The sequence below is a fragment of the Bubalus bubalis genome, chromosome X (genome assembly GCF_019923935.1).
Source record: "Bubalus bubalis isolate 160015118507 breed Murrah chromosome X, NDDB_SH_1, whole genome shotgun sequence".
NCBI classification, from domain to species: Eukaryota; Metazoa; Chordata; class Mammalia; order Artiodactyla; family Bovidae; genus Bubalus; species Bubalus bubalis.
The window spans coordinates 128864740-128889931 of record NC_059181.1 but is presented as its reverse complement, the minus strand read 5'-3'; the positions used below and the strand labels follow the sequence as shown (position 1 = coordinate 128889931).

The 25192-nt window shown below is 42.5% G+C and overlaps 1 protein-coding gene and 1 long non-coding RNA gene across 3 annotated transcripts in view; one reads left to right on the top strand and one right to left on the bottom strand.

Annotated features, from left to right (window-relative positions):
- Positions 1 to 25192, top strand: part of LOC112582730 (cancer/testis antigen 47A) — a 34434-nt gene that overhangs the window by 4004 nt on the left and 5238 nt on the right. The window contains exon 3 of one of the 2 annotated variants that reach the window (XM_025277630.3): positions 450 to 1057. The exons of the other annotated variant lie outside the window; for it this stretch is intronic. Within the exon in view, the coding sequence (XP_025133415.3) occupies positions 450 to 462 (13 nt within the window). The 3' untranslated portion in view covers positions 463 to 1057. Of the gene's footprint in view, positions 1 to 449; positions 1058 to 25192 lie in introns of those variants that run through there. 2 annotated transcript variants of the gene reach the window in all.
- On the bottom strand, positions 181 to 10851 carry LOC123331722. Its single transcript, XR_006548460.2, has 2 exons — positions 10786 to 10851; positions 181 to 458 (listed from the first exon to the last, which is right to left on the bottom strand). It is a non-coding gene; the product is annotated as an uncharacterized LOC123331722 (long non-coding RNA).

Here is a 25192-nt window from a genome sequence, read left to right as displayed (position 1 = left end):
TTTAATGATTAACATTTTCTCCCTCGTTTGCATAGTGATGTGTTTCATAATAACAGCCTCTTTCTCATACGGTAGATATGGAAACCGAGGGTCTGGGAGGGTAAGGGAGTATCATCTGTGGAGTGAGCACAGGCTTTTAAGGTAGAAAGAGTGATTTAAGTCCCAGACTAGCCTCTCAAAGGAAGGGGGAAAAAAAAGCATTTATGGTTGTGGGCAAGAGGGAGACAAGGTTGGTAGGATCACATGATTGAAGCCATGGGGTTGTACATGCACCCAGTGTCCAGGGTGAATTTTACAAGAGGAAAATGTGTTTTTCTTCTCTCCTTGTTGAGATACAACCCTCAGATGCAGCAGATATACATGAGGCTGACTGATTTCTTAGATTTAGAAAGTTTCTGGTGCTGACTGATGCTGTATAATCGTTCCTTTTCTCTCATTTCTTCCTGCAGTTTGGAAGACTAGAAAGAAGACAGAGAAAGAAGAAAGGATCCATTGTTCGCTATTTTTAGATTTTTCAGAAGCCCATGGGATTACTAACATTGATTTCCTTCCCAAATCCATCCCCCAAAAAGCAACTGTCTAATAATAATATCTATAAAAATTCCAATATCTAATTGGGTTTTATCTTTTCCAGATATATTTGACAGCATTTGTTCTAGTTAAAACTAAGTTTCAAAGTAGTAAACTGAAATGTAGATAGATTTGTGTATATAAATAATCCTGATTTAAATCTCTTTAAAAATGAGAAGCCGTTTTACATCATTGGAAGGCATCATCACATTCCACCATTTGATAAGCCTGTTTTAAGTTCTTTTATTGCAGCCCAAAATAAAATTTGTATTTAAAACAGTTTTGTAAAGACAGAAATAGGGGTCAAGGCTTTATATCTGAACTTGTTTACTGTACTAGTCACTAGCCATGTGTGGCTACTGAGCATTGAAAATGTGGCTACTCTGAGTTGAAATGTGCTACAAATGTAAAAAGTGGTGTAAAGTCTCTTTAATACCTAATTACACATTGAAATGATAATCTAGTATTAAATATAGCATTAAAATTATTTCCTCCAGTTTCTTTTTCCTTTTTTAAAAATTTATTTATTGCTACACGTGAGCTTTCTCTAGTTACGGTGCACAGGTTCTCACTGAGGTGGCTTCTCTTGTGGAGCATGAGCTCTAGGGCAGACGGGCTTCAGAGTTGCGGCACATGGGCTTACTTGCCCCTCAGCATGTGGGATCTTCCTGTACCAGGGATTGAACCTGTGTCCCCTGCACTGCAAGGTGGATTCTTAACCACTAGATCACCAGGGATGCCCTCTTTTTACTTTTTAGATGTGGCTACTAGAACATTTAAAACTGCACAGGACTTGTGTTATATGTGTATTTCATAGTCCTGCTGGGTGCTTTTGAAGGAAACCTGAGGGATGGCCCAGCTTGCCTGGAGGCCAGATGGTGCTGCTGAGCCTGAGCCCAGACGCTGATTTGGAGCACTGGTTCTCAAAGTTTGGTCCTTAAAATAGCATTATTAGCATCACCCACGAATTCTTAGGCTCTACTTAAGACCTGTGAATCAGAAACTGAGAGTGGGGCCCAGTAGTGTGTGTTTTAACAAGCCCTCCAGGGGATTCTGATGCAGCCAAGGTTTGAGAAGCACTGGTTGACAGCCACAGGGGGAGAAGTTGAGACCCACCTCTGGTGACCAGCCTTCGTTCACTGCCTTGGGGCTGCTGGAGGTAAATTGAACAGGACGGTCGGGGCTGGACTGGCGAGGAAATTAGGATTCACAGGGGCTGAGACAGAGAGAGGCTGTGGATAGGGGATGGCACCAGAAAAATATCCAGGAACAGAGCTGGTTCCAGAAAGTCACAGACATGATACCGGGTATACGAAGTCTAAGAGAACCTTCATTCAGCAGGAGTGGATAGTAGATACATACAGAGTTGCCTGTGAGGATGTATGCGTACCCAAGCATACAGAAAGGCATGCAATGGAAAGATAAACCACATTTAGGATGGCGGTTACCTCTTGGGGAAAGACAAGGACAGTGATCCTATTGGGGAGGGATACGTAGTGGGCTTCAACTGTGTCTCTAATTTACATTTCTTAAACTGAGTGGTGGGTAAATAGTGTTTATAGTAGTCTTTATAATTTTGTGCAGATGGGAAGTATGTCATAAAATGACATAAAATGAAAAGGGAGAAAGTGGACTTAATCTTTGAACTCTGTTTAAGGTAATAAAAGGTTAAAGTTGTAGATGACCAGAGTGGAGGATCAGAGAAGGGGAAGGGCCTGGGGGTTTGAGACTAGACGGGCTCATTTCTGCATTTACTTCAGGCTTCCTAGGTATCTGAAATATGGTCTAGCTGGAGCATACTTTGTTCCTACGGGCTCGGCTCCTGACCTTCTTGTAGGTAACTGATAACATACTGTCATGTTCTGTGGTGACATGTCTTCTATTCTAACTGTGTGCACATGCAAATACACACACTACATCCACCTATTCATTCAAAACCAACCTCTGCACTGAACCTTTAAATGGCTGGGACCTTAAGGGTTTTATTTATCTTTCTTTCCCAAAGCCCTAGGCAAAGGATTTTCCTCTTCCTAGGTATTTAATGTCAATTAAAGTGAAGCAAACTTAAGATCCCAACAACTTTTTTTTTTTTTTTTTTTTTGGTCACCAGTGTTGACATTTTAAAATGTGTTATATTATTCCTTATGGCTAGAACCACATGGTGAGACAGAAGGCAAAGCATTCCCTGTCACCATTATTTCAACTGAAAGGGCAGGTCAACTAGGACAATTTGCGGCCCTTCAACCTGGTTCTGATTTGTTAGTATTTCTGCGGTGCTGGTTGTTAAAACACTATTGCTTCCTGGCCCAGGCAGAGATATCTCTTTCTTGAGCTCTATGCTCTAGAGGGCCACTTTGGTCCTCTTCTAGCCACACCCCTCCCACCAGGGCCAGGAGTCCAGCCCATGGGAACAAGGGGTGTGTCCCTGCTAGCCCATGCTCCAGGTACCTGGCAGCCCTGAACAGTCCCTAGCCTGCTTCCAGGGCCCGTGTGCTCCTCTTAGACCTGTCCTGGGGAGGGCTGACTGCACTCACTGCTGGGGTGGATGCTCCCAGGCCCAAGGAGGGGTTGTAGGCCCAGAAGGGGATGCAGCCTGGCCTAGGAGCGTGGGCATGGGCGGGGGAAGGGAAGGAGGACAGCTCTTCCCACGCCATCAGGGCTGAACTTAGAGGAGTCTGAGAAGACTAAATCCCAACCTGGCCTTTCAGCTCATTAGGAAGGTACATTTGTCGTGGAAGGAGATACAACTTATTTAATGGTTTATCATTTGATTTGAACATTTCAAATATTTTTAGACATGTGGATCCCAACTGAACTCTTTTTTTGAACCTTGCAAATAGGACTAATGTTTCACGCAGGCCAGATTAAATATCTGCTCTATCACCCCTTTCCCTTTTCACTCCATGTTACACCTATTCCTGAGCATACTGGGCGTCATGCTTCTGAAAATGGTTTTTTTAATTTATTTTTTTAATTGAAGTATAAATGCTTTACAGAATTCTGTTGTTTTCTGTCAGACATCAAGATAAACCAGCCAGAGGTATAATTTTGCCCCCTCCCTCTTGAAACTCCCTCCCATCTTACTCCCTATCCCACCCCTTTAGGTTGATACAGAGCCCCTGTTTGAGTTCCCCAAGTTATATAGCAAATTGCCAGTGGCTATCTATTTTACTTATGGTAATTAAGTTTCCATATTACTCTCTCCATACATCTCACTCTCTCCTCCCACCCTCCCATGTCCATGAGTCTGTTCTCTATGTCTGTCTCTCCACTGCTGCCCTGCAAATAAATTCATTGGTACATCTTTTTAGTTTCCATATATATATATATGTGTTAGTATACAATACTTACGTTTCTCCTTCTGACTTACTACACTCTGTATAATAGGCTCTAGGTTCATCTACCTCTTTAGAACTGACTTAAATGCATTCCTTTATATGGCTGAGTAATATTCCATTGTACATATGTACCACAGCTCCTTTATCTCTTCATCTTTTGATGGACATCTAGGTTGCTCCCATGTTCTAGCTATTGTAAAGACTACTGCAAGGAACACTGGGTACGTGTGTCTTTTTCAATTTTTATTTCCTCAGCGTATATGCCTAGGAGTGGGTTTGCTAGGTTTTTTAAGGAATCTCTATACCGTCTTCCATAGTGGCTGTATCAATTTACATTGCCACCAACGGTGCAAGAGGGTTCCCTTTTCTCCACACCCTCTCCAGCATTTATTGTTTGTAGACCTTTTAATGATGGGCATTCTGACTGGTGTGAGGCAAGATCTCATTATAGGTTTGATTTTCATTTCTCTAATAAAGAGCCTCTTGGTGAAAATGAAACAGGAGATTAAAAAAGCTGGCCTAAAACTCAACATTGAAAAACTAAGATCATGACATCAAGTCCCATCACTTCACGGCAAATAGATAGGGTAAGAATGGAAACAGTGAGAGGCTTTATTTTGAGGGGGCCCAAAATCACTGCAGATGGTGACTGCAGCCATGGTATTGAAAGATGCTTGCTCCCTGGAAGAAAAGCTATGACAAACCTAGACAGCATATTAAAAAGCAGAGACATTACTTTGCCGACAAAGTTCCCTATAGTCCAAGCCATGGTTTTTCCAGTAGTCATGTATGGATGTGAGAGTTGGCCCATAAAGTAGCTGAGCACTGAAGAACTGATGCTTGTGAACTGTGGTGTTGGAGAACTCTCATGGAGAGCCCTTGCACTGCACGGAGATCCAACCAATCAATCCCAAAGGAAGTAAGTCCTCAATACTCATTGGAAGGGCTGAGGCTGAAGCTGAAGCTCCAATACTTTGGCTACCTGATGCAAAGAACTGACTCCTTAGAAATGACGCTGAGGAGAAGGGGACAACAGAGGATGAGATGGTTGGATGGCATCACCAACTTGATGAGTGCGAGTTTGAGCAAGTGCTGGGAATTGGTGCTGGACAGGGAAGCCTGGCGTGCTGCAGTCCACGGGGTCACAAAGAATCGAACACGACTCAGTGAGTGAGCCAAATAATGAGTGATGTTGAGCCTCTTTTCATGTGTTTGTTAGCCATGTATATGTCTTCTTTGGAGATATACCTGTTTAGGGTTTTTTCCCACTTTTTAATTGGATTATTTGTGTTTCTGGTATTGTATGAGCTATTTGTATATTTGGAAATTAATCCTTTGTCAGTTGTTTCATGTGCTATTATTGTCTCCCATTCTGAGGGTTGACTTTTCACCTTGGTTATAGTTTCCTTTGCTGTGCAAAAACTTCTAACTTTAACTAGGTTCCAGTTGTTACCTTTGTTTTTGTTTCCATTACTGTAGGATCTTGCTTTGATTTCTGTCATCGAGTGTTCTATGTTTTCCTCTAAGAGTTTTATAGTTGCAGGTCTTATATTAGGTCTTTAATATATTTTGTGTTTACCTTTGTGTATGGTGTTAGGAAATGCTCTATTTTCATTCTTTTACATGTAACTATCCAGTTTTCCCAGCACCACTTATTGAAGAGGCTATCTTTGCTCCATTGTATATTCTTGCCTCCTTTGTCAAAAAGAAGGTACCCATAAGCGCGGGGGTTATTTCTGGGCTCTCTATTTTGTTCTATTTGTGTGCATCTATGTTTTTGTGCCAGTACCATACTGTTTTGATGACTGTAGCTTTGTTGTATAATCTGAAGTCAGGAAGGCTGATTCCTCCAGCTCCATGCTTCTTTCTCAAGACTGCTTTGGCTATTTGGGGTCTTTGGTGTCTTCATATGAAACTGAAACAATTCTAGTTCTGTGGGAAAAAAGCCATTGGTATTTGGATAGGGATTGCATTCAATCTGTAGATTACATTTGGTAGCATTGTCATTTTCACAATATTGATTCTTCCACCCCAGAAACATGGAATATCTCTCCATCTGTTCATGTCATCTTTGCTTTCTTTCATCAGTGTCTTATGATTTTCTGTTATACAGTTCTTCTGTCTCCTTATGTAGGTTTATTCCTAGATATTTTAGTCTTTTTGATGCGATGGTGAATGGAATTGTTTCCTTAATTTCTCTTTCTCATTTCTCATTGTTAGTATATAGGAATGTAGGTGATTTCTGTGTATTGATTTTGTATCCCATTACTTTGCTAAACTCACTGATTAGCTCTAGTAATTTTCTGATACTATCTTTAGGGTTCTCTATGTCGAGTATCATGTCATCTGCAATCAGGGAGGCTTTACTTCTTCTTTTCCCATCTGGATTCCTTTTATTTCTTTTTCTTCTGTGATTGGCATAACTAGGATTTCAAAACTATGTTGAATGATAGGAGAGTGAGCACCCTTGTCTTGTTCCTGATCTTAGAGGGAGTGCTTTCAGTTTTTCCCCATTGAGAAGGTTTACTGTGGGCTTGTCATATATGGACTTTTCTATGTTGAGGTAGCTTCCTTCTATGCCCATTTTTTGGAGTGTTAATCACAAATGGGTCCTGAATTTTGTCAAATGCTTTTTCTGCATCTATTATATGGTTTTTATCTTTCAATTTGTTGATAGGCTGTAGCACATTGGTTTGCATATATTGAAGAATTCTTGCATCCCTGGAATAAACTCAACTTGATCATGGTGTATGACCTGGTTAATGTGTTATTGAATTCTGTTTGGTAGAATTTTGTTGAGAATTTTTGCATCTATGTTCATCAGTGATACTGGCCTGTAATTCCAAAAATGCCTCATTCTAATAGCCCATCTTGCTATAGTACTTGGATCTAGTCCCTAGTCCAGACTGGAGTAGAAATACGAACCATCTTGCCCCCTCTACTGCAATACCCTCCCACTGCTCACTTTCTTTGCTTCCTAGGTGTTCATATACAAAATTTCAATACCACCTCTTCCCCATACAAATACCCACCTGGAAGCCATCAGCTTGCTCAGGCGCACCTAAGTGGAGGCCCTTTATGCCCTGCACCACCTCTTAAGAACATTTCATTTCTCTGAAAACCTTCAGGTCTGAATTATCAATAGCCTATTTGATTGCCCTCCGCATGACAGACTACAGAACAGGTTCTGTTGTATTTGTTTTCATATGCAAAGATCAAACAAGTTACAAAGAAGCTGAATGCTCTGAAGAATGTGCCCCTGGGCGTGAAAAAATAACTTGTGTTTAAAAACAGACTTGTTAACTGTGGGAAAAATTAATAATGGTGAGTGCTCAGAATAAGAATGACCTAATAGAAGTTCACTCTGAGAAGAGAGAAGGCATAACAGCTCATCTACCAGAATTACCTGGGTAAAGGACATCCACCTAAATGAAATTTCATGAAGAAAATACAAAGGAAATAAAATCCAGTTAATCAAGAACCTAGCATGATAAAAAAGGTAAAGATGCAGATGTTTTATAGAGAAAGTACAAAAATCCAGCACGTGATTGTGTGGTATTGAGAGGGTAACAGGCAGGAAGGCCAGGGGTCTCCACACAGAGGAAACAGGCTGCAAGTGTCAGACATATTTCTCTCGCTCAAACATCAGGCGGAAACAAACTAGTGATTTTTTTTTTCCTTCCCTATACAAATTTAAAAGGAGGTTTCTCTTAAAATACTGTGTTGCCATAATGACACCTGGTTTCACCTGAAGTTAACTATTCTCAAACCTTGAGTTAACCAATGTATTTTTCTTATGGAAATGTTTGTCTTAAGCTATGTTAATGTACTATGCATTTGCCCCAGACTGTCTTCAACTCGGTTCCGCCTAATGCCTCAGAACCTACTTGACAAACCAGTATGTTACACTCAGATATTGTTCGCCTCATCTATGTAAACGAAACTCTTTGTAGGGTAATCTGCCCTTCTGCAAGATTCAAGTCAATCGTTTCATGGCCTGGGATGAATCATCTGGCGCCAAGATGATCCCAAAATGCATCTTATGGATGAGGGGCCTGGTGCCATTCTGAGTTTTAAGACATTCCTTTCTTTGATTACCAGACTGCTAATGGCCACCCACTCCAGTATTCTTGCCTGGAAAATCCCATGGATGGAGGAGCCTGGTAGGCTGCAGTCCATGGGGTCGCACAGAGTCGGACACACCTGAAGTGACTTAACAGCAGTGACTATATAACATCCAGCTGAAGACTAGCAGGGGGTACTCTTTCTGTCCCCTTCTGATGCCTATGTCAGAAGCTTTCTCTATCTCCTTTATACTTTAATAAAACTTTATTACACAAAAGCTCTGAGCGATCAAGCCTCGTCTCTTGCCCTGGATTGAATTCTTCTCCTCCGGAGGCCAAGAATCCCGGTGTCTTTTCGATCAGCAACAACCTTTCAGTATCACGTTATACCATCATCTGGAAAACCAAGAACCCATTGGTTTTCCTCAACCATTACACTCAGACCTGAAAAAGCACAGTTACGTCTACTCCTGCATTTCTGTTTAAGCAAAGTAGCCCCAAGGTATCAGAGGCAGAAACAGTGAAAGGTATACTAAGACTCTTCTGGGCTTCCCAAGAAAATGAGGTAGGCACTGCACAGGAATCCAAAGGGAGCTCACAGTATTTGAAGGGTTTGGGGGATGGAATTAAAGGGGAAGGACTTAGAGAGGAAATTTGAACCAACTTCCAGTGAACCTAGGTGAAATTAGGGTGGTAGGTGCCTTGGAGAGCCAGCCTATTAACCAACTGACTCTTAGGGCAAATGATTCTACATCTTTATTCCTTTGCCTGAAGTTCTTAAAGGAGGCAATGCTACAAAAGACTGTGAGGCAAGATAGGAAGGAAGGAGTCAAAACTTGCTGGGCTACTTGTCCCCATCCCTCATAGCTAGCCATCCCTCTCATCCTGACTCCTCTCCTTTTCCACTCCCCATTTTGAACTTCCCTCTTCTCTGTGGTTGAGGGAGACTGGTTCACGTGGGATGTGGGGGCTGTCCAGCCTAGTAACTTTTGATGAATGGCGTTAGGAAAGTGTGTGTCTCTGTGTGTGTGTGTGTGTGTGTGTGTGTGTGTGTGTGTGTGCTCAGTCATGTCAGACTCTTGGCAACCCCATGGGCTGTAGCCCGCCAGCCTCCTCTGTCCATGGGAGTTCCCAGGCAAGAATACTGGAGTGGGTTGCCATTTCCTTCTCCAGAGGACCTTCTGGACCCAGGAATTGAACCTGCATCTCTTGCAAATCCTGCACTGGCAGGCAGAGTCTTCACCACTATGCCACAGGGTGGGGGTGACGGCATATAGCCTTGCTTTGGGCTAAAACCTTTGAAGCAGAAGCTCCTGAGTGGAAGGCACTAAAAGTTTGGGTACATGGAGATCTCCACCTCAATGCTGGAGTGAGAGGGTAAGACAGCTCTCCACTGGAGCCAGACTTTCTTCACTGTGGTAAGCTTGTTTTCTGCCTGATTGGAAGTATGGCTTTTGGCATCTGTAGAATTTTTAATTTCAGCAAGGTCTTAAGAGCTTCAACAATAGGATATGTAGGACGTGCAATACATTTCTGGCCAATCGAAGACAGGGTCACAGTGAAATTGGGGCAAGATGACAAACACTAATGGACTAACCAGAGGAGTACAATAATCCCCAAGAAATGTTCTGTCTCATAGGGAGGTGCTCACTGTTGCCAGGCCTGGAACAGATTGACATGGGGCATGTGTAAAGAGTGTTCCATATAAGTGTTCTATCACTTATAATTAGTACAAGAAGTGTACTATTACCCAATTCACAGGCACTAGGGTCCCCCAGGGACACAGGGAAGGTGATTTAAGGGGTAGTGGACTGATTGGGAAACTAGTCTTTACAACGCATGGAGTAGCAATGAAAAAGTGAGACATTTAACGAAGCACACAGTCCACAATCTTTGGACTAAATCATCGGGACTTTTACATTAGAGACGCTTTTCCTTTGTCAAGGAACATGACCTCTTAATAACTCCAAGAAAACATTCTTGCATCCTCTCTTCTAAAGCGCATTGTCCCCGGGTTACCGCTTTATACGTAAATCTGCAACAATGTATCCAGCATCACAGCCCTTTCCTGAAAGCAGAAATCTCATAGGCAGTGGTGAGGATTCAAAACAAGATGGGAAAGCCATATGTAGACAGTCAAGACCTAGGCAAGTTAAGACAACAACTGTTAAATGGTAATAGTTATCCCAAAGAGACAAAACAAGTCTCATCAAATGGAAGAAAATTGAAATGTTATCAAGTATCTTTTTGGACTGAATTGTTATAAAACTAGGAATCAAATATAGGAAGAAGATTGGAAAATTCACAAATACATGGAAACTAAATAGTGCACTCCTCAACACCTAATGGGTCAAAGAAATCAAAGGGAAATAAAAACAATGTATTGAAACAAATAAAAATAGAAACATATAATTTATGCAGCAAAAACATTTTAAAGAAGAAAGTTTATAGTAAAAAGTGCCTACATTAATTTTAGAAAAAGATCTCAAACCACCACACATTATACCTCAAGGAACTAGAAAAAAAATGAGCCCAAAGTTAAGAGAAACATGGAAATAAAGATGTGTAAATAAATGAAATAGAGAACATGAAAAGAGAAAAAAGATCAATGAAACTAAAAGTTGGTTCTTTGAAAAGATAATCAAAATTGAAAAACTTATAGTTAGAACCTGTCATGAAAAGTAAGAGAAGATGCAAAATTATAAATGAGAAGGAACCATTATAAATGAAACCACACAAATACAAAGGATTTTAAGGAATAACTATGAACAATTACCGGAGAAGGCGATGGCACCCCACTCCAGTCCTCTTACCTGGAAAATCCCATGGATGGAGGAGCCTGGTGGGCTGCCATCTATGGGGTCGCACAGAGTCGGACACGACTGAAGAGACTGAGCAGCAGCAGCATGAACAATTACACACCAACAAATCGGATAACCTAGAAGAAATGGATCAATGACTGGAATCATACAACCTACCAAGACTGAATCATGAAGATACTGAAAATCTGAACAGAACAGTAACAAATAAGGAGACTGAATGGGTAATCAAAAAACTCCCAACACATAAAATTCCAAGATGAGATTCCAGATGGCTTCCCTGGTGAATTTTACCAAACATTTAAAGAATGAATGCCAATCCTTCTCAACTACCAAAAATTCAAAGAGGGGGGAACACTCCCAGACCTATTTTATGAGACCAGCATTGCTCTGATACCAAAAGCAGATAAGGATATTATAAGAAATTATGAACCAATATTCCTAATAAAGGTAGATGCAAAATTTCTCAACAAAACACTATCACATTGAATTCCATAGCACACAATCAAGAGGGATTTACCCCTGGGATGCAAGGAAGGTTCAAAATATACAAATTAGTAAATGTCACATTAATAGAATGAAAGATAAAATCATATGATCATCTCAACAGGTGGGGAAAAAAAAGAATTTGACAAAATTCAACATCCTTTCATGATTAAAAAAAAAAATCTCAGCAAATTAGGTTCTAAGCCACATACTTCAACATAATGAAGGCCATCTGCAATAAGCCCACAGCTAACATCATCCTCAATGCAGAAAAATTGAAAGCTTTTCCTCGAAGAACAGAAACAAGATAAGGGGGCCCACTTTCACCACTCCTATTCAGGATTGTACTCAAGTCTCAGAGAAAGTAGGCAAGGAAAATAAAAGACATCAAAATCAGAAAGGACGAAGTTAAATTGTCCATTTGAGGATGACATGATCTTATATACAGAAAACCTAAAGACTGCATTAAAAAATTTTAGAACTCATCAGTGAATTTGGTAAATTTGCAAGACCTATGATCAACATACAAAAATCAGTTGCATTTCTATACATTAAGGACAAAGTATCTTAAAAAGAAATAATGAAAATAATCTAATTTATAATAGAGCAAACACAATAAAATACTTAGAAATACATTTAACCAAGCACGTCAAAAGATCTATACACCAAAACAATAAGACACTGACGACAGATATTGAAGAAGACATAAAGGGAAAGATATCCCCATTTCCTGTATAAAAAGAATATTGTTAAAACGTCCATACTACCCAAAGCCAATTACGCATGCAATGCAATTCCTATCAAAATTCCAATGACATCTTTTCACAGAATAGAAAAAGCAATCTACAATTTGTGTGGAACCACAAAAGACTCCAATACCCAAACAATCCTGAGAATGAATAACAAAGCTGGAGAGATCACACTTTCTGATCTCAAACTATATTACAAAGTATAGTATTTGAAACAGCATGGAACAATGGAACAGAATCAAGAGCTCAGAAATAAGCCCATGCATAATCGGTCAACTAATATTTCACAAGGGAGCCAAGAATATTTAGTGGGCAAAGACTCTTCAATAAATGGTATTGGGTAAAACGAGTTATCCCCATAAGAATAAAATTGGACTCCTATCTTAGAGCACTCACAAAAATTCACTTGAAATGTGTTAAAGACTTAAATTTAAGACCTGAAACCATAAAACTTCTGGAAGAAAACACAACTTTCTACAACAAGCTTCTTGACTTAGGATTTGGCATAAAACTGTTGGGATATGACACTAGAAGTACAGCAAGCAAATGCAAAAATAGACAAGTGAGACTACATCAAATAAAAAAGCTCATGCACAGCCAAGGAAACAACAAAATGAAAAGGCAATCTATGGAGCGGGAGAAAATATTTTCAAATCATCTATCTGAGAAACGGTTAATATAGGAACTCATACAATTCTGTTCAAATGACTATTATCCAAAAGACAAAAGAAGTGTTGGCAAGGATATTAAAGGAAAGAGAACCCTTGTACACGGTTGGTGGGAATGTAACTTAGTACAGGCACTATGTAAAATTGCATAAGGTTTCCTCCAAAATATTAAAAATAAAACTACCATAGGATCCAGAAATCCCACTTCTGGACATATAGCCAAAGAAAATTTAATAACTACCTGAAAGAAATATCTGCAGCCCCTTGTTCATTGCAACATTATTCACAATAGCCAAGACATGCAAACAATCAAAGTGCCTGTGCACGAATGGATAAAGAAAACGTGTGTGTAAATGTATATACATATATACACAATGAAACATTTGGTCATAAAAAAAGAGGAAATCCTGACTGTCATGACAACATGGATAAACCATGAAGGCATTATGCTAAGTGAAATAAGTCAGAGAAAGACAGACACTGTATGATCTCACTTATATGTGGATCTAAAAACAAGCCAAACTCACAGAAATAGAGAGTAGAATGGTGGCTGCCAGGGACGGGAAACGAGGAGATGTTGTTCAAAGGATACAAACTTCCAACTATAAGATGAACAAGTTCAGGGGATCTAATATTCAGTATGGTGACTATAGTTAAAAATACTATGTTGTATCCTTCTTCAAAGTTGCTGAGAGAGCCGATCTTAAATATTCTCACAACCACCACCAACACAGAAAAGGTAACTGAATGCGTGTGTGCCCAGTCGTGTCCAACTCTTTCTGACCTCATGGACTGTAGCCCACCAGGCCCCTCCGTCCATGGGATTCTCCAGGCAAGAAGGCTGGAGTGGGTTGCCATTTTCACTTCCAGGGGATTTTCCCAACCCAGGAATTGAACCTGAATCTCCTGCACATCGCCTGCATCTCCTGCACTGCAGGCAGATTCTTTACCACTGAACCACCAGGGCAGTTTGAACATAGGTGTGCAGTACATATTTCCCGGTTTCTCTGGGCTGGCTGAGGAAGGCTGGTCTCTACCTCTCAGAGACCCTAGGTCATGCTCATTTACTTTGTGGCCAGTTAGCTAACCTGCCCCTGTCAAATGTCCCTGGAGCTAGACAGACAAGCAGACCTATATATCTCAAACTCAGATTAGAGGTCACAGAGATCTGGACTTTCCTGGTGGCTCAGTGGTTAAGAATCCTCCTGCCAGTGCAGGGTCCACGGGTTCCATTCCCACTCCGAAAAGGTTCCACATGTCAAGGAGCAATGAAGCCCATGGGCAACAACTACTGAACCTGCACTCTAGAGCCCATGGTCTGCAACAAGAAGAGCCACTGCTCACCCCAACTAGAGAAAGCCCGAGCACAGCAATGAAGCCTCGGCACGGCCAAAAATAAACACACACACACACAAAAGAAGTCAGAGCTTCTCCATTCACTAACATGACCTTAGGAAAACCAGTTAGCTGCTCTGGGCCTCAACTTCCCCATCTGGAAAAAAGGGGCTTCAACAAAAATCTCACTCCAACCTATTCTACATTCTTAGAGTGCTAAGAATGCACAGCCAGACATCCAAAGAGAGGAAAGGGATTACTCAACAAATGATGCCCGAGTTTAGCCATTTACAAAGAAAGGAAACTCAACCAAGATCCAAACTTTATAACACATGTCAAAATAACTCCAGAGGGATGAGGGTATACAACATAAAAAATCACAAGGAAAATAAGAAAATATATCCTTGAATAGCCTTATGATCAGATGGTAAAGAATTTTTAAATTCAAAGGATATGAAGGAAACAGAAAGGGAAAACATTGGGAAACTTTCTACATCAGAAAAGAAAACCAATATTCTTAGCAATGTAAGCAAACAGAAGAGGCACCTGCAAAATGAGAAAACCACAGCAAAAAGAACAAAGCTTTATGTCCTACCCTCCACCTGAGAGCATCGTCATCTCTCGGTGCTCCACACAGGAAAGGCAGGGCCTAAACCCGACCCAGGAACCAGAGGGAAGCTGTGGAAGCTCACGGACCTGAGAACCGCGTGACAGCGCCACACCAAACCAGAGGGCTGTTACTAAAAGCCTGAGTAACTGCCCAATAGCAGCCACCTGCAGACTGAACCCAGGGTAGGAATGACCGAGGCTCTTACCTAATTTTGTGGATGAGAAAACGCAGGCTCAGAACAGCTAAATCAGATTGCAAAGTCAACACCTGGTAAGCGTTAATGCCAATTCTGGAACCCAGCTGGGGTTCTGTCTCAGCTGATCCATCTATGAAATGAAGACGTTGGAATGAAGTGCAGTGGCCAGACCAGCAGCGTGAACCTCACATGAGAAGTCCTTGGCAATGCAAACTCTCAGGGTCTCCCCAGATCCAGAATCCTCACCACTGGGATGGGCCCAGCAATCTGTTGGTCCCACCAGCCCTCTAGGTGCTTCCTATGTGCACCGAAGTTTGGAAAACCGCTGGATTCCAGGATGTCTAAGGGCCCTTCTAGACATTTTCGGGAATGTCTGAGCATTGATCTCCAGGCCATTTGGCACAAAATCACACTACTCTTAACCTAGGACCAAAGAGTGGTATACAAAGGAAAAGTTTAATTGCAGTTTGTAACAGTGGGAATAAATGCCCCTCCCCCCTCCCCCTTGGTAATTTACACCTGCTAAGTCACTTCAGTCATGTCCAACTCTGTGCGAGCCCATAGACGGCAGCCCACCAGGCTCCGCCCTCCCTGGGATTCTCCAGGCAAGAATAGTGGAGTGGGTTGCCATTTCCTTCTCCAATGCATGAAAGTGAAAAGTGAAAGTGAAGTCGCTCAGTCGTGTCCGACTCTTAGCGACCCCATGGACTGCAGCCTACCATGCTCCTCCATCCATGGGATTTTCCAGGCAAGAGTATAAGCTCCCTGTCTGAATTCACTTGCATATGGCATGCTGGTACTCCTAAACCAGTCGCTCTTCCTGGGGTCTGCTTAGAGTGAGGACCAATAAGCCCCTCTTCAAAACAAGCAAAGTGGACGGGGGGCAGGAAGAGGGACAAGGAAGAGATGGCCTGCCAATCACCTTTTTGCATCAAATTCTCTTAGGCTTAGAGGCCCCCAGGACCAAACGTGCTGGAGGGAACTGCAGGGGCCAACCTTCCCTGAGCCTGGCTGCACCCGTTCAACGTGCCCTGGCCTTGGTCAGATTTCAAAGCCAGCTCAAGGCCAGGTGACACGGAGGGAATCTCCTAGCCTGACAGTGAGGTCCTGGCCTGACAGTGAGGTCCTGCCCTGTGTTGAGGCCACCAGACTTTCCATCCCGGGAAGGGGCTCTGTTCCTCGGCCATCCTTGCCAAATCCTGGTCACCCAGCAGGGGCGGCTATCACCTAGGCCAAAGCCCAGCACCCTCTGTAGCAGGCCCCAGCCCCGCAGCCCCCTCACGCCAGCAGTCCCCTGGCCCCGCAGCCCCCTCACCCCAGCAGCCCCCTGGCCCCACACCCACCTGGCCCAGCAGCCCCCTGGCCCTGCAGCCCGCTCACCCCAGCAGCCCCCTGGCCCCACACCCAACCTAGCCCAGCAGCCCCCTCACCACAGCAGCACCACTGAGGCCACCTTCGCTGTTGGCTCTCACCTCTGCCCCTACTTCCCAGCCAGAGCTATTGAGCAGGTATTATGTTGGATGAAAGTGACATAAAACCAGCTCTACTGGCCCAACCAGAGCCTGTGCTGTGAAGGATGAAAGGGGAGGAGGGGAAGACGGCAGTCGTGTCCAAGGGAGGGTTGAAGACTTTTAACATTTACTTTAATTAGGGGGAGGCAGCTCTTGAAAGTCAGTGGAGGGATCCCACCTCAAGGGGCCAGAAAGACAGACTACGGTGCCTTGGGCTGCCCACCAACTTTCCCCACCCACACCCTCCTGCCTGTGTATCTTAATGAGATGATAGAGGACACTTGAGCCACTTGGCCCCGTCGTTCACCGGCGAAACATAAAGGCCCTGAGGTGGGAAAGCAAAAGACCCTTAAGCTGTGCGCAGGAGACTGTTTTCTGTCACAGAGTCGGTGGCATGGAGACTGCAATGTGCCACAATTGAGGGGCACCATGCTGTTGAGAACAGGAAAGAAGAAAAAACTGTTGAGGGGAGGCAAATTCCTCAGGCTTCCCAAGAAAGATGTGCTGCTTCACTTGTAGCATGTGTAAGCTGTTTTCAGGACTTGATTAATATCGTTAAGCAACTTAATGCCTAAAGAAAATTCCAGTTAGAACAGGCAAAAACAAAATCTAAACATCATAAAGTAACTCATGATACTGAGAGAAAGTATGCCTCTATCAACCTGTATGATAAGAGATACAAAATCATCTAATGAGCTTACAGATGACGAAAATAAATGGAAACCAGGTACTGCGGAGGCAGTTGTTGAGGAAATCAAAAAAGAAAACTTGAGGAAAATTCTGAAGGTAAAAGCCACCCTGAAAGAATTCTTTATCTTGGCATGAAAGTTTTGAAGAATGCAGAATTGCTCAGAAATATGATTCAGAAAGCCCATGAGCCTATTTTAGAGCACCTGAAATACTTGTCCACAACTTCTCAGATGCTGGAGAGCCTACGAATTTCACAGTTGAACTTCTCTGAATCCAGTGACTATTTCTCAAATGAGGTGTTGACTGAAACATATCTAATAAAGTCATACCTGGATGATTTTGATCCTTCTGTTCTCACGGACCACAAGTTATAGGCTGCATTGGGTGCTAAATACATTGGAAGAAGAATGTCACTCAGAATGCATTAAGGAACAGGATAGCAAAGGAAATGGAACTCCTGGAATAGGGTACAAAACAACTTTCAAGGACTCATACTTCAGCTACTTTTGTACTCTGGAAATTCCTAAATTTACAATATTAAGTGGGGTTTGTACAGGTAAAATTCCTGAAGATCAATTGCAGTTCTTCTTTCATGAGTGTACAAGATCAGTATTTTACTCAACAGGACAAGACACACAGAATGATGATGATGACACAGGCGAAGAATCAAGAGAGAAGGAGGAAAGCAAGAGGAAGAAAATGAATAACCAGAAGAGGAAGAAGAACCCTAAAATAAACACGACTTTGTTGAATGCAAGCTGCAGTGAGCCAAGGGCATTAAATATCATTAGAGAATAGCTTAAACATACGCTGCACTGCTTATACCTTCTTTTAAAAAAGTTTCTAGGTAGCTAATAAGCAGCTTTTAAAAGGTTTTAAAACCAGTGCTTCCTTCTTAGAATTTTAATGGTCTCCACTTTTCTGCCAGATACATAATTTACTGCATCCTTGAACATCCATAGTTTGGTTCTCGTGAAGTACTTTTGTCATAGGGATACACCTACAGCTGTAGAATATCAGAATCCTTACTGCAAAGTAAGAGAGGTTTAGAAAGCCTTCCTGAGAAACCAATTGAAGAAGTTTTCAAATTAGCTTACTTGACTTGTGCCTTCATCATTGTGCAGTAGAAATGAAGTCTCTTGTACTCACTAGTACACAATGCACTTTTAACCGAACCATGTGCATGGTTAAGGGTTCCAGTAAAGCCACCTTCAATAACTGTCAGCTTATTTGAGGATCTTTGCACTGATGGTTACATGAAAACACATTTAGAGACAAGTGATTCATCGCTGGGGTGTTAATCAAGACTTGTCTTCATTTTATACTCAGCAGAGCGGTTTTGTAGCACTCTACCTTCTAGGAATGCTACCTGTTCACCTTTTGGTAAACTTGTATCAGATTATTTCGTTGAAAGAAGGCTAAAATATCAAGGGGCAAAAGATGCTCTAGAGCTGTGGTCCCCCACGTTTTTGGCACCAGAGATAAGTTTCAAGGGAGACAATTTTTGCACGGACCAGGGAGGAGGGGGATGGTTTGGGGATGATTCAGGTGCATTACATTCATTGTGCACTTTATTTCTATTGTTATTACATCAGCTCCACCTCAGATCATGAGGCACTAGATCCCAGAGGTTGGGGATGCCTGCTCTAGAGTCAGTCAGTCAGTTCAGTCGCTCAGTCGGGTCTGACTCTTTGCAACGCCGTGAACTGCAGCACGCCAGGCCTCCTTGTCCATCACCAACTCCCAGAGCTTGCTCAAACTTATGTCCATCGAGTCAGTGATGCCACACAACCATCTCATTCTCTGTCTCCTGCTCTAGAGTAGTGGTTTTCAAAGTGGGGCTCCCAGGGTAATGGTCCAGGAGGTCACTAGTGCAAGTGAGCCCAGCCCTGCACTTTGGCTAAGACAACAGAGGAAGAGGCTCACCTCCATCTAAGACCAACCTGAAGTCACTGGCTCCCAAGTGTGGTGGGTAAAGGGACTAGGACACCAAGGGCTCCTCTGGAGAGGAGACTAGAACTCCTTGGAGCTTGAGTCACACACCCCTCTGAGGATAATGATTTCCTGGAGGTAGTAGAGAAAAGTGTAAGGCAAAACTAATGACAGAAGAACATAGATCCGGTGACGCCATTGATATAAAGTTTTAAAACATGCCAAAAATGCTATGTACTCTGGGATATAAGTTTATATTTAACAACCTCTTTCATTTCCCAACAATGTAGGCAAAGTACATGGGAATGAAACACCAAACTCATGACACCAGTTACCATTTGAGGAAAGGATGTGCAGACCTCCAACTCCGTTTCTACTGTTTTATTTCTTAAACTCAGCAGAGGTTACCTGGGACCCAAGGAAGTTTCTATTAGTGCTCATACCTATAGTCTTATGTGTGCCTTTAAATGTGCCTAATCTCTAGAATTGGGGTAAGAAAGTGGGTGAAAGGTAGTTCATCAGAGAAAGGGAGTTTGGGGGAAGGCCTCGTTCTACGATTAGTTAAGGTCACTTAGACACCCATTCAGGATGGCATTAGCAGACTGCTTCTCCGGTGTGCTACAATAGCATACTTCACAAGCAGCCTCCCTACATCCCATCTCAAGACCCTCACTGTATGGAACCTCAAAGACTCTTCTTCACCTTTCTGTCCCAAAGTACCAAATACCTCCAGAGACAAGTTGACCTGAGGCAAAGCTATGGAAGTGGAACAAGACTTGCATCCCTAGATCCTTTACCTCTTTTTTCAGCGACATCCTGTTAACTCTCAAGCAGTGGCCCCTGCTGTCCTCCTCAATTCCACCATCATCCCCAAGCACCTAGAATCAGGGTCACTGTCACTCCCCAGATAGGCCTCCTTTCCCTGGGAGCACCCCATGCCCCCAGATCTTTTCTTCGTTCCTCTACTCATCTGCTCTCAAGGTTCCTGTCCCAATTCCTCAAGACCCTGCCTCATGTAATACCTGGCTAATGATACAAAAATAATAGTATTTTCAGGAAGGATGTGATTCCAAGTTAACATACAATGTACTTGTCTCTGAAAGGGCCTATGAAATGATGCTAGGATAGGCAATTTCAGACCCTGTGGCAAAGTAGGGGAAGAAAATTTTAGAGGATTTTTAACTTACACTATGTAAAGACACAGCAATTTAATGTGTAAACTCTCTGGCCTCCAAAAGTTGAAATTTAGAATGAGCTAACCACAAAGCAAACAAACATTAACACTGATGCAATTCTCTGCCATCTTATATATATTTTAATGACCAAATTGAAAGACTTTTTTTTTCCTATGAACTTGTCCCCCTCAATCTAAAGATACTTATGTGTGTGTGTTAGTCACTCAGTCATGTCTGACTCTTTGCAACCTCATGGACTGTAGCCCACCAGGCTCCTCGGTCCATGGCATTCTCCCAGCAAGAAGACTGGAGTGGGTTTCTATTTCCTCCTCCAGGGGATCTTCCCAAGCCAGCGATTGTACCTGGGTCTCCAGCATTGCAGGCAGATTTTTTACCATCCCTCCGGCAATATGAGATGTACTGGTATAGAGAGAAATTACCCAAACTTTACCAACATTCAAGGCTCAACTTTAATCTCACCCACTGGTGGCTCTCCAAATTCATAAATGTGATCCTACACATAGTAGCATTTGACTTTGTAACTTGTACAATTAACCAATATAGAGGAAGCAAGTTGTTTATAGTCATTTAACAAATGTTTAAGGGGCCTCCTTGGTGGCTCAGGGGTAAAGAATCTGCTTGCCAATGCAGGGGATGTGGGTTCAATTACTGGTCCAGGAAACCTGTGTTCTAGAGTCCGGGAGCCATTACTGAGCCCACATGCCTAGAGCCATGCTCCACAACAAGAGAAGCCTCCACAGTGAGAAGCCTGCACCCTGCAACTAGAGACTAGACCCTGCTTGCTGCAACTATAGAAAAACCTGTGCAGCAATGAAGACCCAGTGCAGGCATACATAAATAAATCTTTAAAGTAAATAAATAAATGTCTGAGTATTTACTCCGTTCCAGATATCATTCTAGGTGTTTGGGGGACATAGTGAAGAAAACAGACAATAAGTTCTGCTTTTGCGGCAATTAACTCTTGGTGGTGCTCGGGGAGGCTGGGGAGTTAGGACAGGAGTAATAAATACAAAGATAAAACGTATTAAATGGGAAAAGTTCAAAGCTATGAAGGAAATAGAAACGGTGGTAATATAAGAGTGTTTGAGGGTGGCACTGGGTGACAAGTTGTAGTCAGCGATGATCCCCTGTGAGTGTTCTTTGACTAAAACCTGAATTCCACACCCATGGTGGATTCATGTCAATGTATGGCAAAACCAATACAATATTGTAAAGTAATTAGCCTTCAAGTAAAATAAATCAATTTTAAAAAATTAAAAAAAAACTAATCTGAATTCCAAAGAGGAGGCAGCCATAGGACCATTTGGGAGGAAGATTCCCATGAAAATTACTAAGAACATAAAAGGGGGGGGCATTTCTTCTGTACAGAAGGCAGGGAATTCCTGATTGAGTGTGGACAAGAGGACCAAATTAAAATTCTGCTTCCTCTGAATAAAAAGGGCGTGCTTAGAAGTTGAAAAAAACCCAGACAAACCTCACTAATAACCCTTAATTCTGATAATGCTCATTGTATATTATCATGTTAAATATTCACAAAAACCCTGTGGGGTGGTAATTATTCTCTTTGTTAAGATGAAACTAAGGACCATGGGAAAGTTTACCCTAAGCCACACGGCTTTTAACAACAAAGGGACAGAAAACGTGACATGATCAAGAATATCTGTTTGCAATCAACAGCCAACTTCCTATTATTTAAGGGTTGGAGACTGGGATTCTCTAATCAAAGAGAAGAATTAACAATCAGAGTGTCTTCCCAACTCAGAAAAATGAAACTGAACTATTTGCTAAATAGCAGAGTGATCATTTCTAGATGGTGAGATTAAGGGTGATTTTTATCTTCTCAATCCAGGCTCTGTTCCTTACTGGCTGTGTATCCTTGAGAATGTTGCTAAACATCTCTGTGTTTTGGTTTCCTTATTTGCAAAAGATGGATAATAACAGTACTCACATCATAAGGCTGTTGCAAAGAGTAAACAACATAATGTACGTGTTTAAAATAGTGCCCAACCTATAAGTACTTAATAAATGCTAATCATTATCATTACCTCAATATAATTTTAATTTGAATTGTTTGAGCATAATAAGTCCATATGTTTAAAAATCATTTGTATTTATCTATGATTTATCTACCCCTGTCTTTTGCTTATATTTCTATTATTATCTTCTTCATTTGTATGGGCAAGATATGTGTGAATTTTTGATTCCCTCTTTAGTCTTATATGGTTTATTAATCTGTTGTACAAAGAATATGTATTATTTTTATAAAGAAGAAAAGCGTGGGATCCTAAAACTTGCCAGAAAGACCTTGGAGGGCCTCAGCAGAACTTTGCTTGACTCAACTCATTCCTAAATGCACCAAAACTCTTCTGCTAGCTCTACCATCATCTCAATGGTGTTTTGCTTTGGAGGCCAACCTCCTTTTCAGGGCCAAGGGCAAAGTCTTTACTGGAGCCTTCACGGCCCTATCTACTTTAAAGGCCCAGCTGCCACTCTGCTCTACACTCCTGCCATTTTGCTCCCTGGCTAGCTGCACACCAACACATCTCTGCCACTCTCCATGCTGCTTCCTTTACCTACAGGAACCTCCTTGCCCCTGCCTTTTTACTGCCACTTGAACTCCTAGCTTCAGGACCCCCTGAAATGCCCCCTCTTGAGCACTTTCCCAGGCACCAGCCCACCCCCTCCATCTACTGGCCATAGCTAATCATCCACTCTCCCATGCTTCCTTAACACTTGTGCTCATCCTTGTCACAGCACTGGACAGAGTGAGTCGTCATTGCCCAAGTGTCTGTCTAGCCCTTTAGATCGTAAACCAGAACAAGCCATGGGTCTTAGATACCTGAGTCCCCAAGTCCGAACATAATTCCAGGTATATAGTAGGTGCTTACATGTGCTCAGTGAATGCTTAAATGACTAGGGGCTGGAGTGTTTGTCCTGTAGCTTCAAGTGGACAGACTAGTTGTTCCTGACCTGGAAAGACACTCGTATGATTTCTCTTGTTTTGTTTGCTTTGTTTGGTAACATGCTATGTCCTCTACAGTGAATAGTGATGGTCTTGTTGAAAGTTCTGAAGAAAAGAATGTACAGAGATAGGAGGAAACAAAGAAAGCATTAATACTCTGGTTTCATGGGTGGGGCAACTTCCCTGGTGGCTCAGATGGTAAAAATTAGGAGACCTAGATTCGATCCCTGGGTCGGGAAGATCCCCTGCAGAAAGGAAGGGTAACCCGCTCCAGTAGTCTCGCCTCGAAAATCCCATAGACAGAGGAGCCTGGTGGGCTACAGTCAATGGGGTCGCAACTTCTTATAGGGGAAAAAAACCACGTCTACCTGGGAGTATGGGCTTCTCTGCTAAAGAAGAATGGAGGCAGTCCTGTCACAGCATGGGTTAGGAAATGGGAGTGCCCTAATTAAGCACCTTCCTCACCCCAGGACCTCCATCACATCACCCAGGTCTGCCCTCTGGCCAGAAACAACATCTGGCTCCTCTTCCTACCCCTCAGTTCAGTTCAGTTTTTCACTTATATCCGACTTTTTGTGACCCCATGGACTGCAGCACACCAAGCTTCCCTGTCCATCACCAAATCCTGGAGTTTACTCAGACTCATGTCTATTGAGTCGGTGATGCCATCCAACCATCTCATCCTCTGTCATCCCCATCTTCTCCTGCCTTCAACCTTTCCCAGCATCTTCCCCAGTCTTTTCCAATGAGTCATTTCTTCACATCATGTGGCCAAAGTATTGGAGTTTCAGCTTCAACATCAGTCCTTCCAATGAATATTCAGGACTGATTTCCCTTAGGATTGACTGGTTTGATCTCCTTGCAGTCCAAGGGACTCTCAAGAGTCTTCTCCAATCCCAAGGTTCAAAAGCATCAATTCTTTGGTGCTCAGCTTTCCTTATGGTCCAACTCTCACATCTATATATGACTACTGGAAAAACCATAGCTTTGACTAGACGGACCTTCCTATTCCTGAAGTGAAAATGAAAGTGAAAGTGAAGTCATGTCTGACTCTTTGCAGCCCCATGGGCTGTAGCCTACTAGGCTCCTCTGTCCATGGGATTTTCTAGGCAAGAGTACTGGAGTGGGTTGCCATTCCTTTCTCCAGGGGATCTTCCCAACCCAGGGATCGAATCTGGGTCTCCCACACTGCAGACAGACACTTTACTGTCTGAGCCACAGGGAAGGCCGCAGGCTTTTTTACAGCCAGGGACCCGCTGGGGTTTACAAGCCCATTTTAACAAGGGCCACACAGAGCCAACATCCTGTCTTCATTGTCCTTAGTTCGGGCCTGTTGCCCATCTTTTGGGTCCAACACCTCCCTCCTCTGAGAAGCCTTTTCTGAGAAAAATCTTTCAATGCCTTTTGACTCACTTGTGTGAGTTCATGCATTACAGTGTAAAGATGGAAATGTTTTACACCGTCAGTGTCCTCCAGCCAAAGATCACAGAAACATGCCTGTAGTTGAGTGAGTTCAGTTCACTATTCATTGCAGTAAGGGAGAACACACATCATGGGGGAACCATGTGATGCCTTCCAAAGTAGCAGAAAGAACCTGTTACAGAGGCTGGGGTTTGGATGAGTTCTTTGCGGAAGTTTTTCCTTCAAGGAAACAGGGGTTTGCTCTAGATTAGATGTCTTTACATAGCTGAGGCAATTCTCTGATTGGTATTTGAGTAAATCTTCCCTTTAGGGAGAGGAGACTAGACCCAGAATAAAGATGTAATTGGTCAAGAAGTTGTAGACATTCATTTTAGCCAAGAGAGGGGGATGTTTAGTCATGTATGACCTTCTTTTTGGTCCTGTCTTGTCTCCCTTCAATATGATCTAAGAGTTACCATGTCTGATGTTCATGTTCTAGCACACTGTTCTAAGACAAGTCCAATAGGAAAGAAGATGGCCAAAGCTGATGTGTGAAGTATGTTTCAATTCCAGATTAAAGATCAGGAGATTGGTCCTAGTCGTGGCTCTTCTACTAACTGGCATGACTTTGGGGATGCCAGTTAGCAGCTCTAAACCTTCGTTTC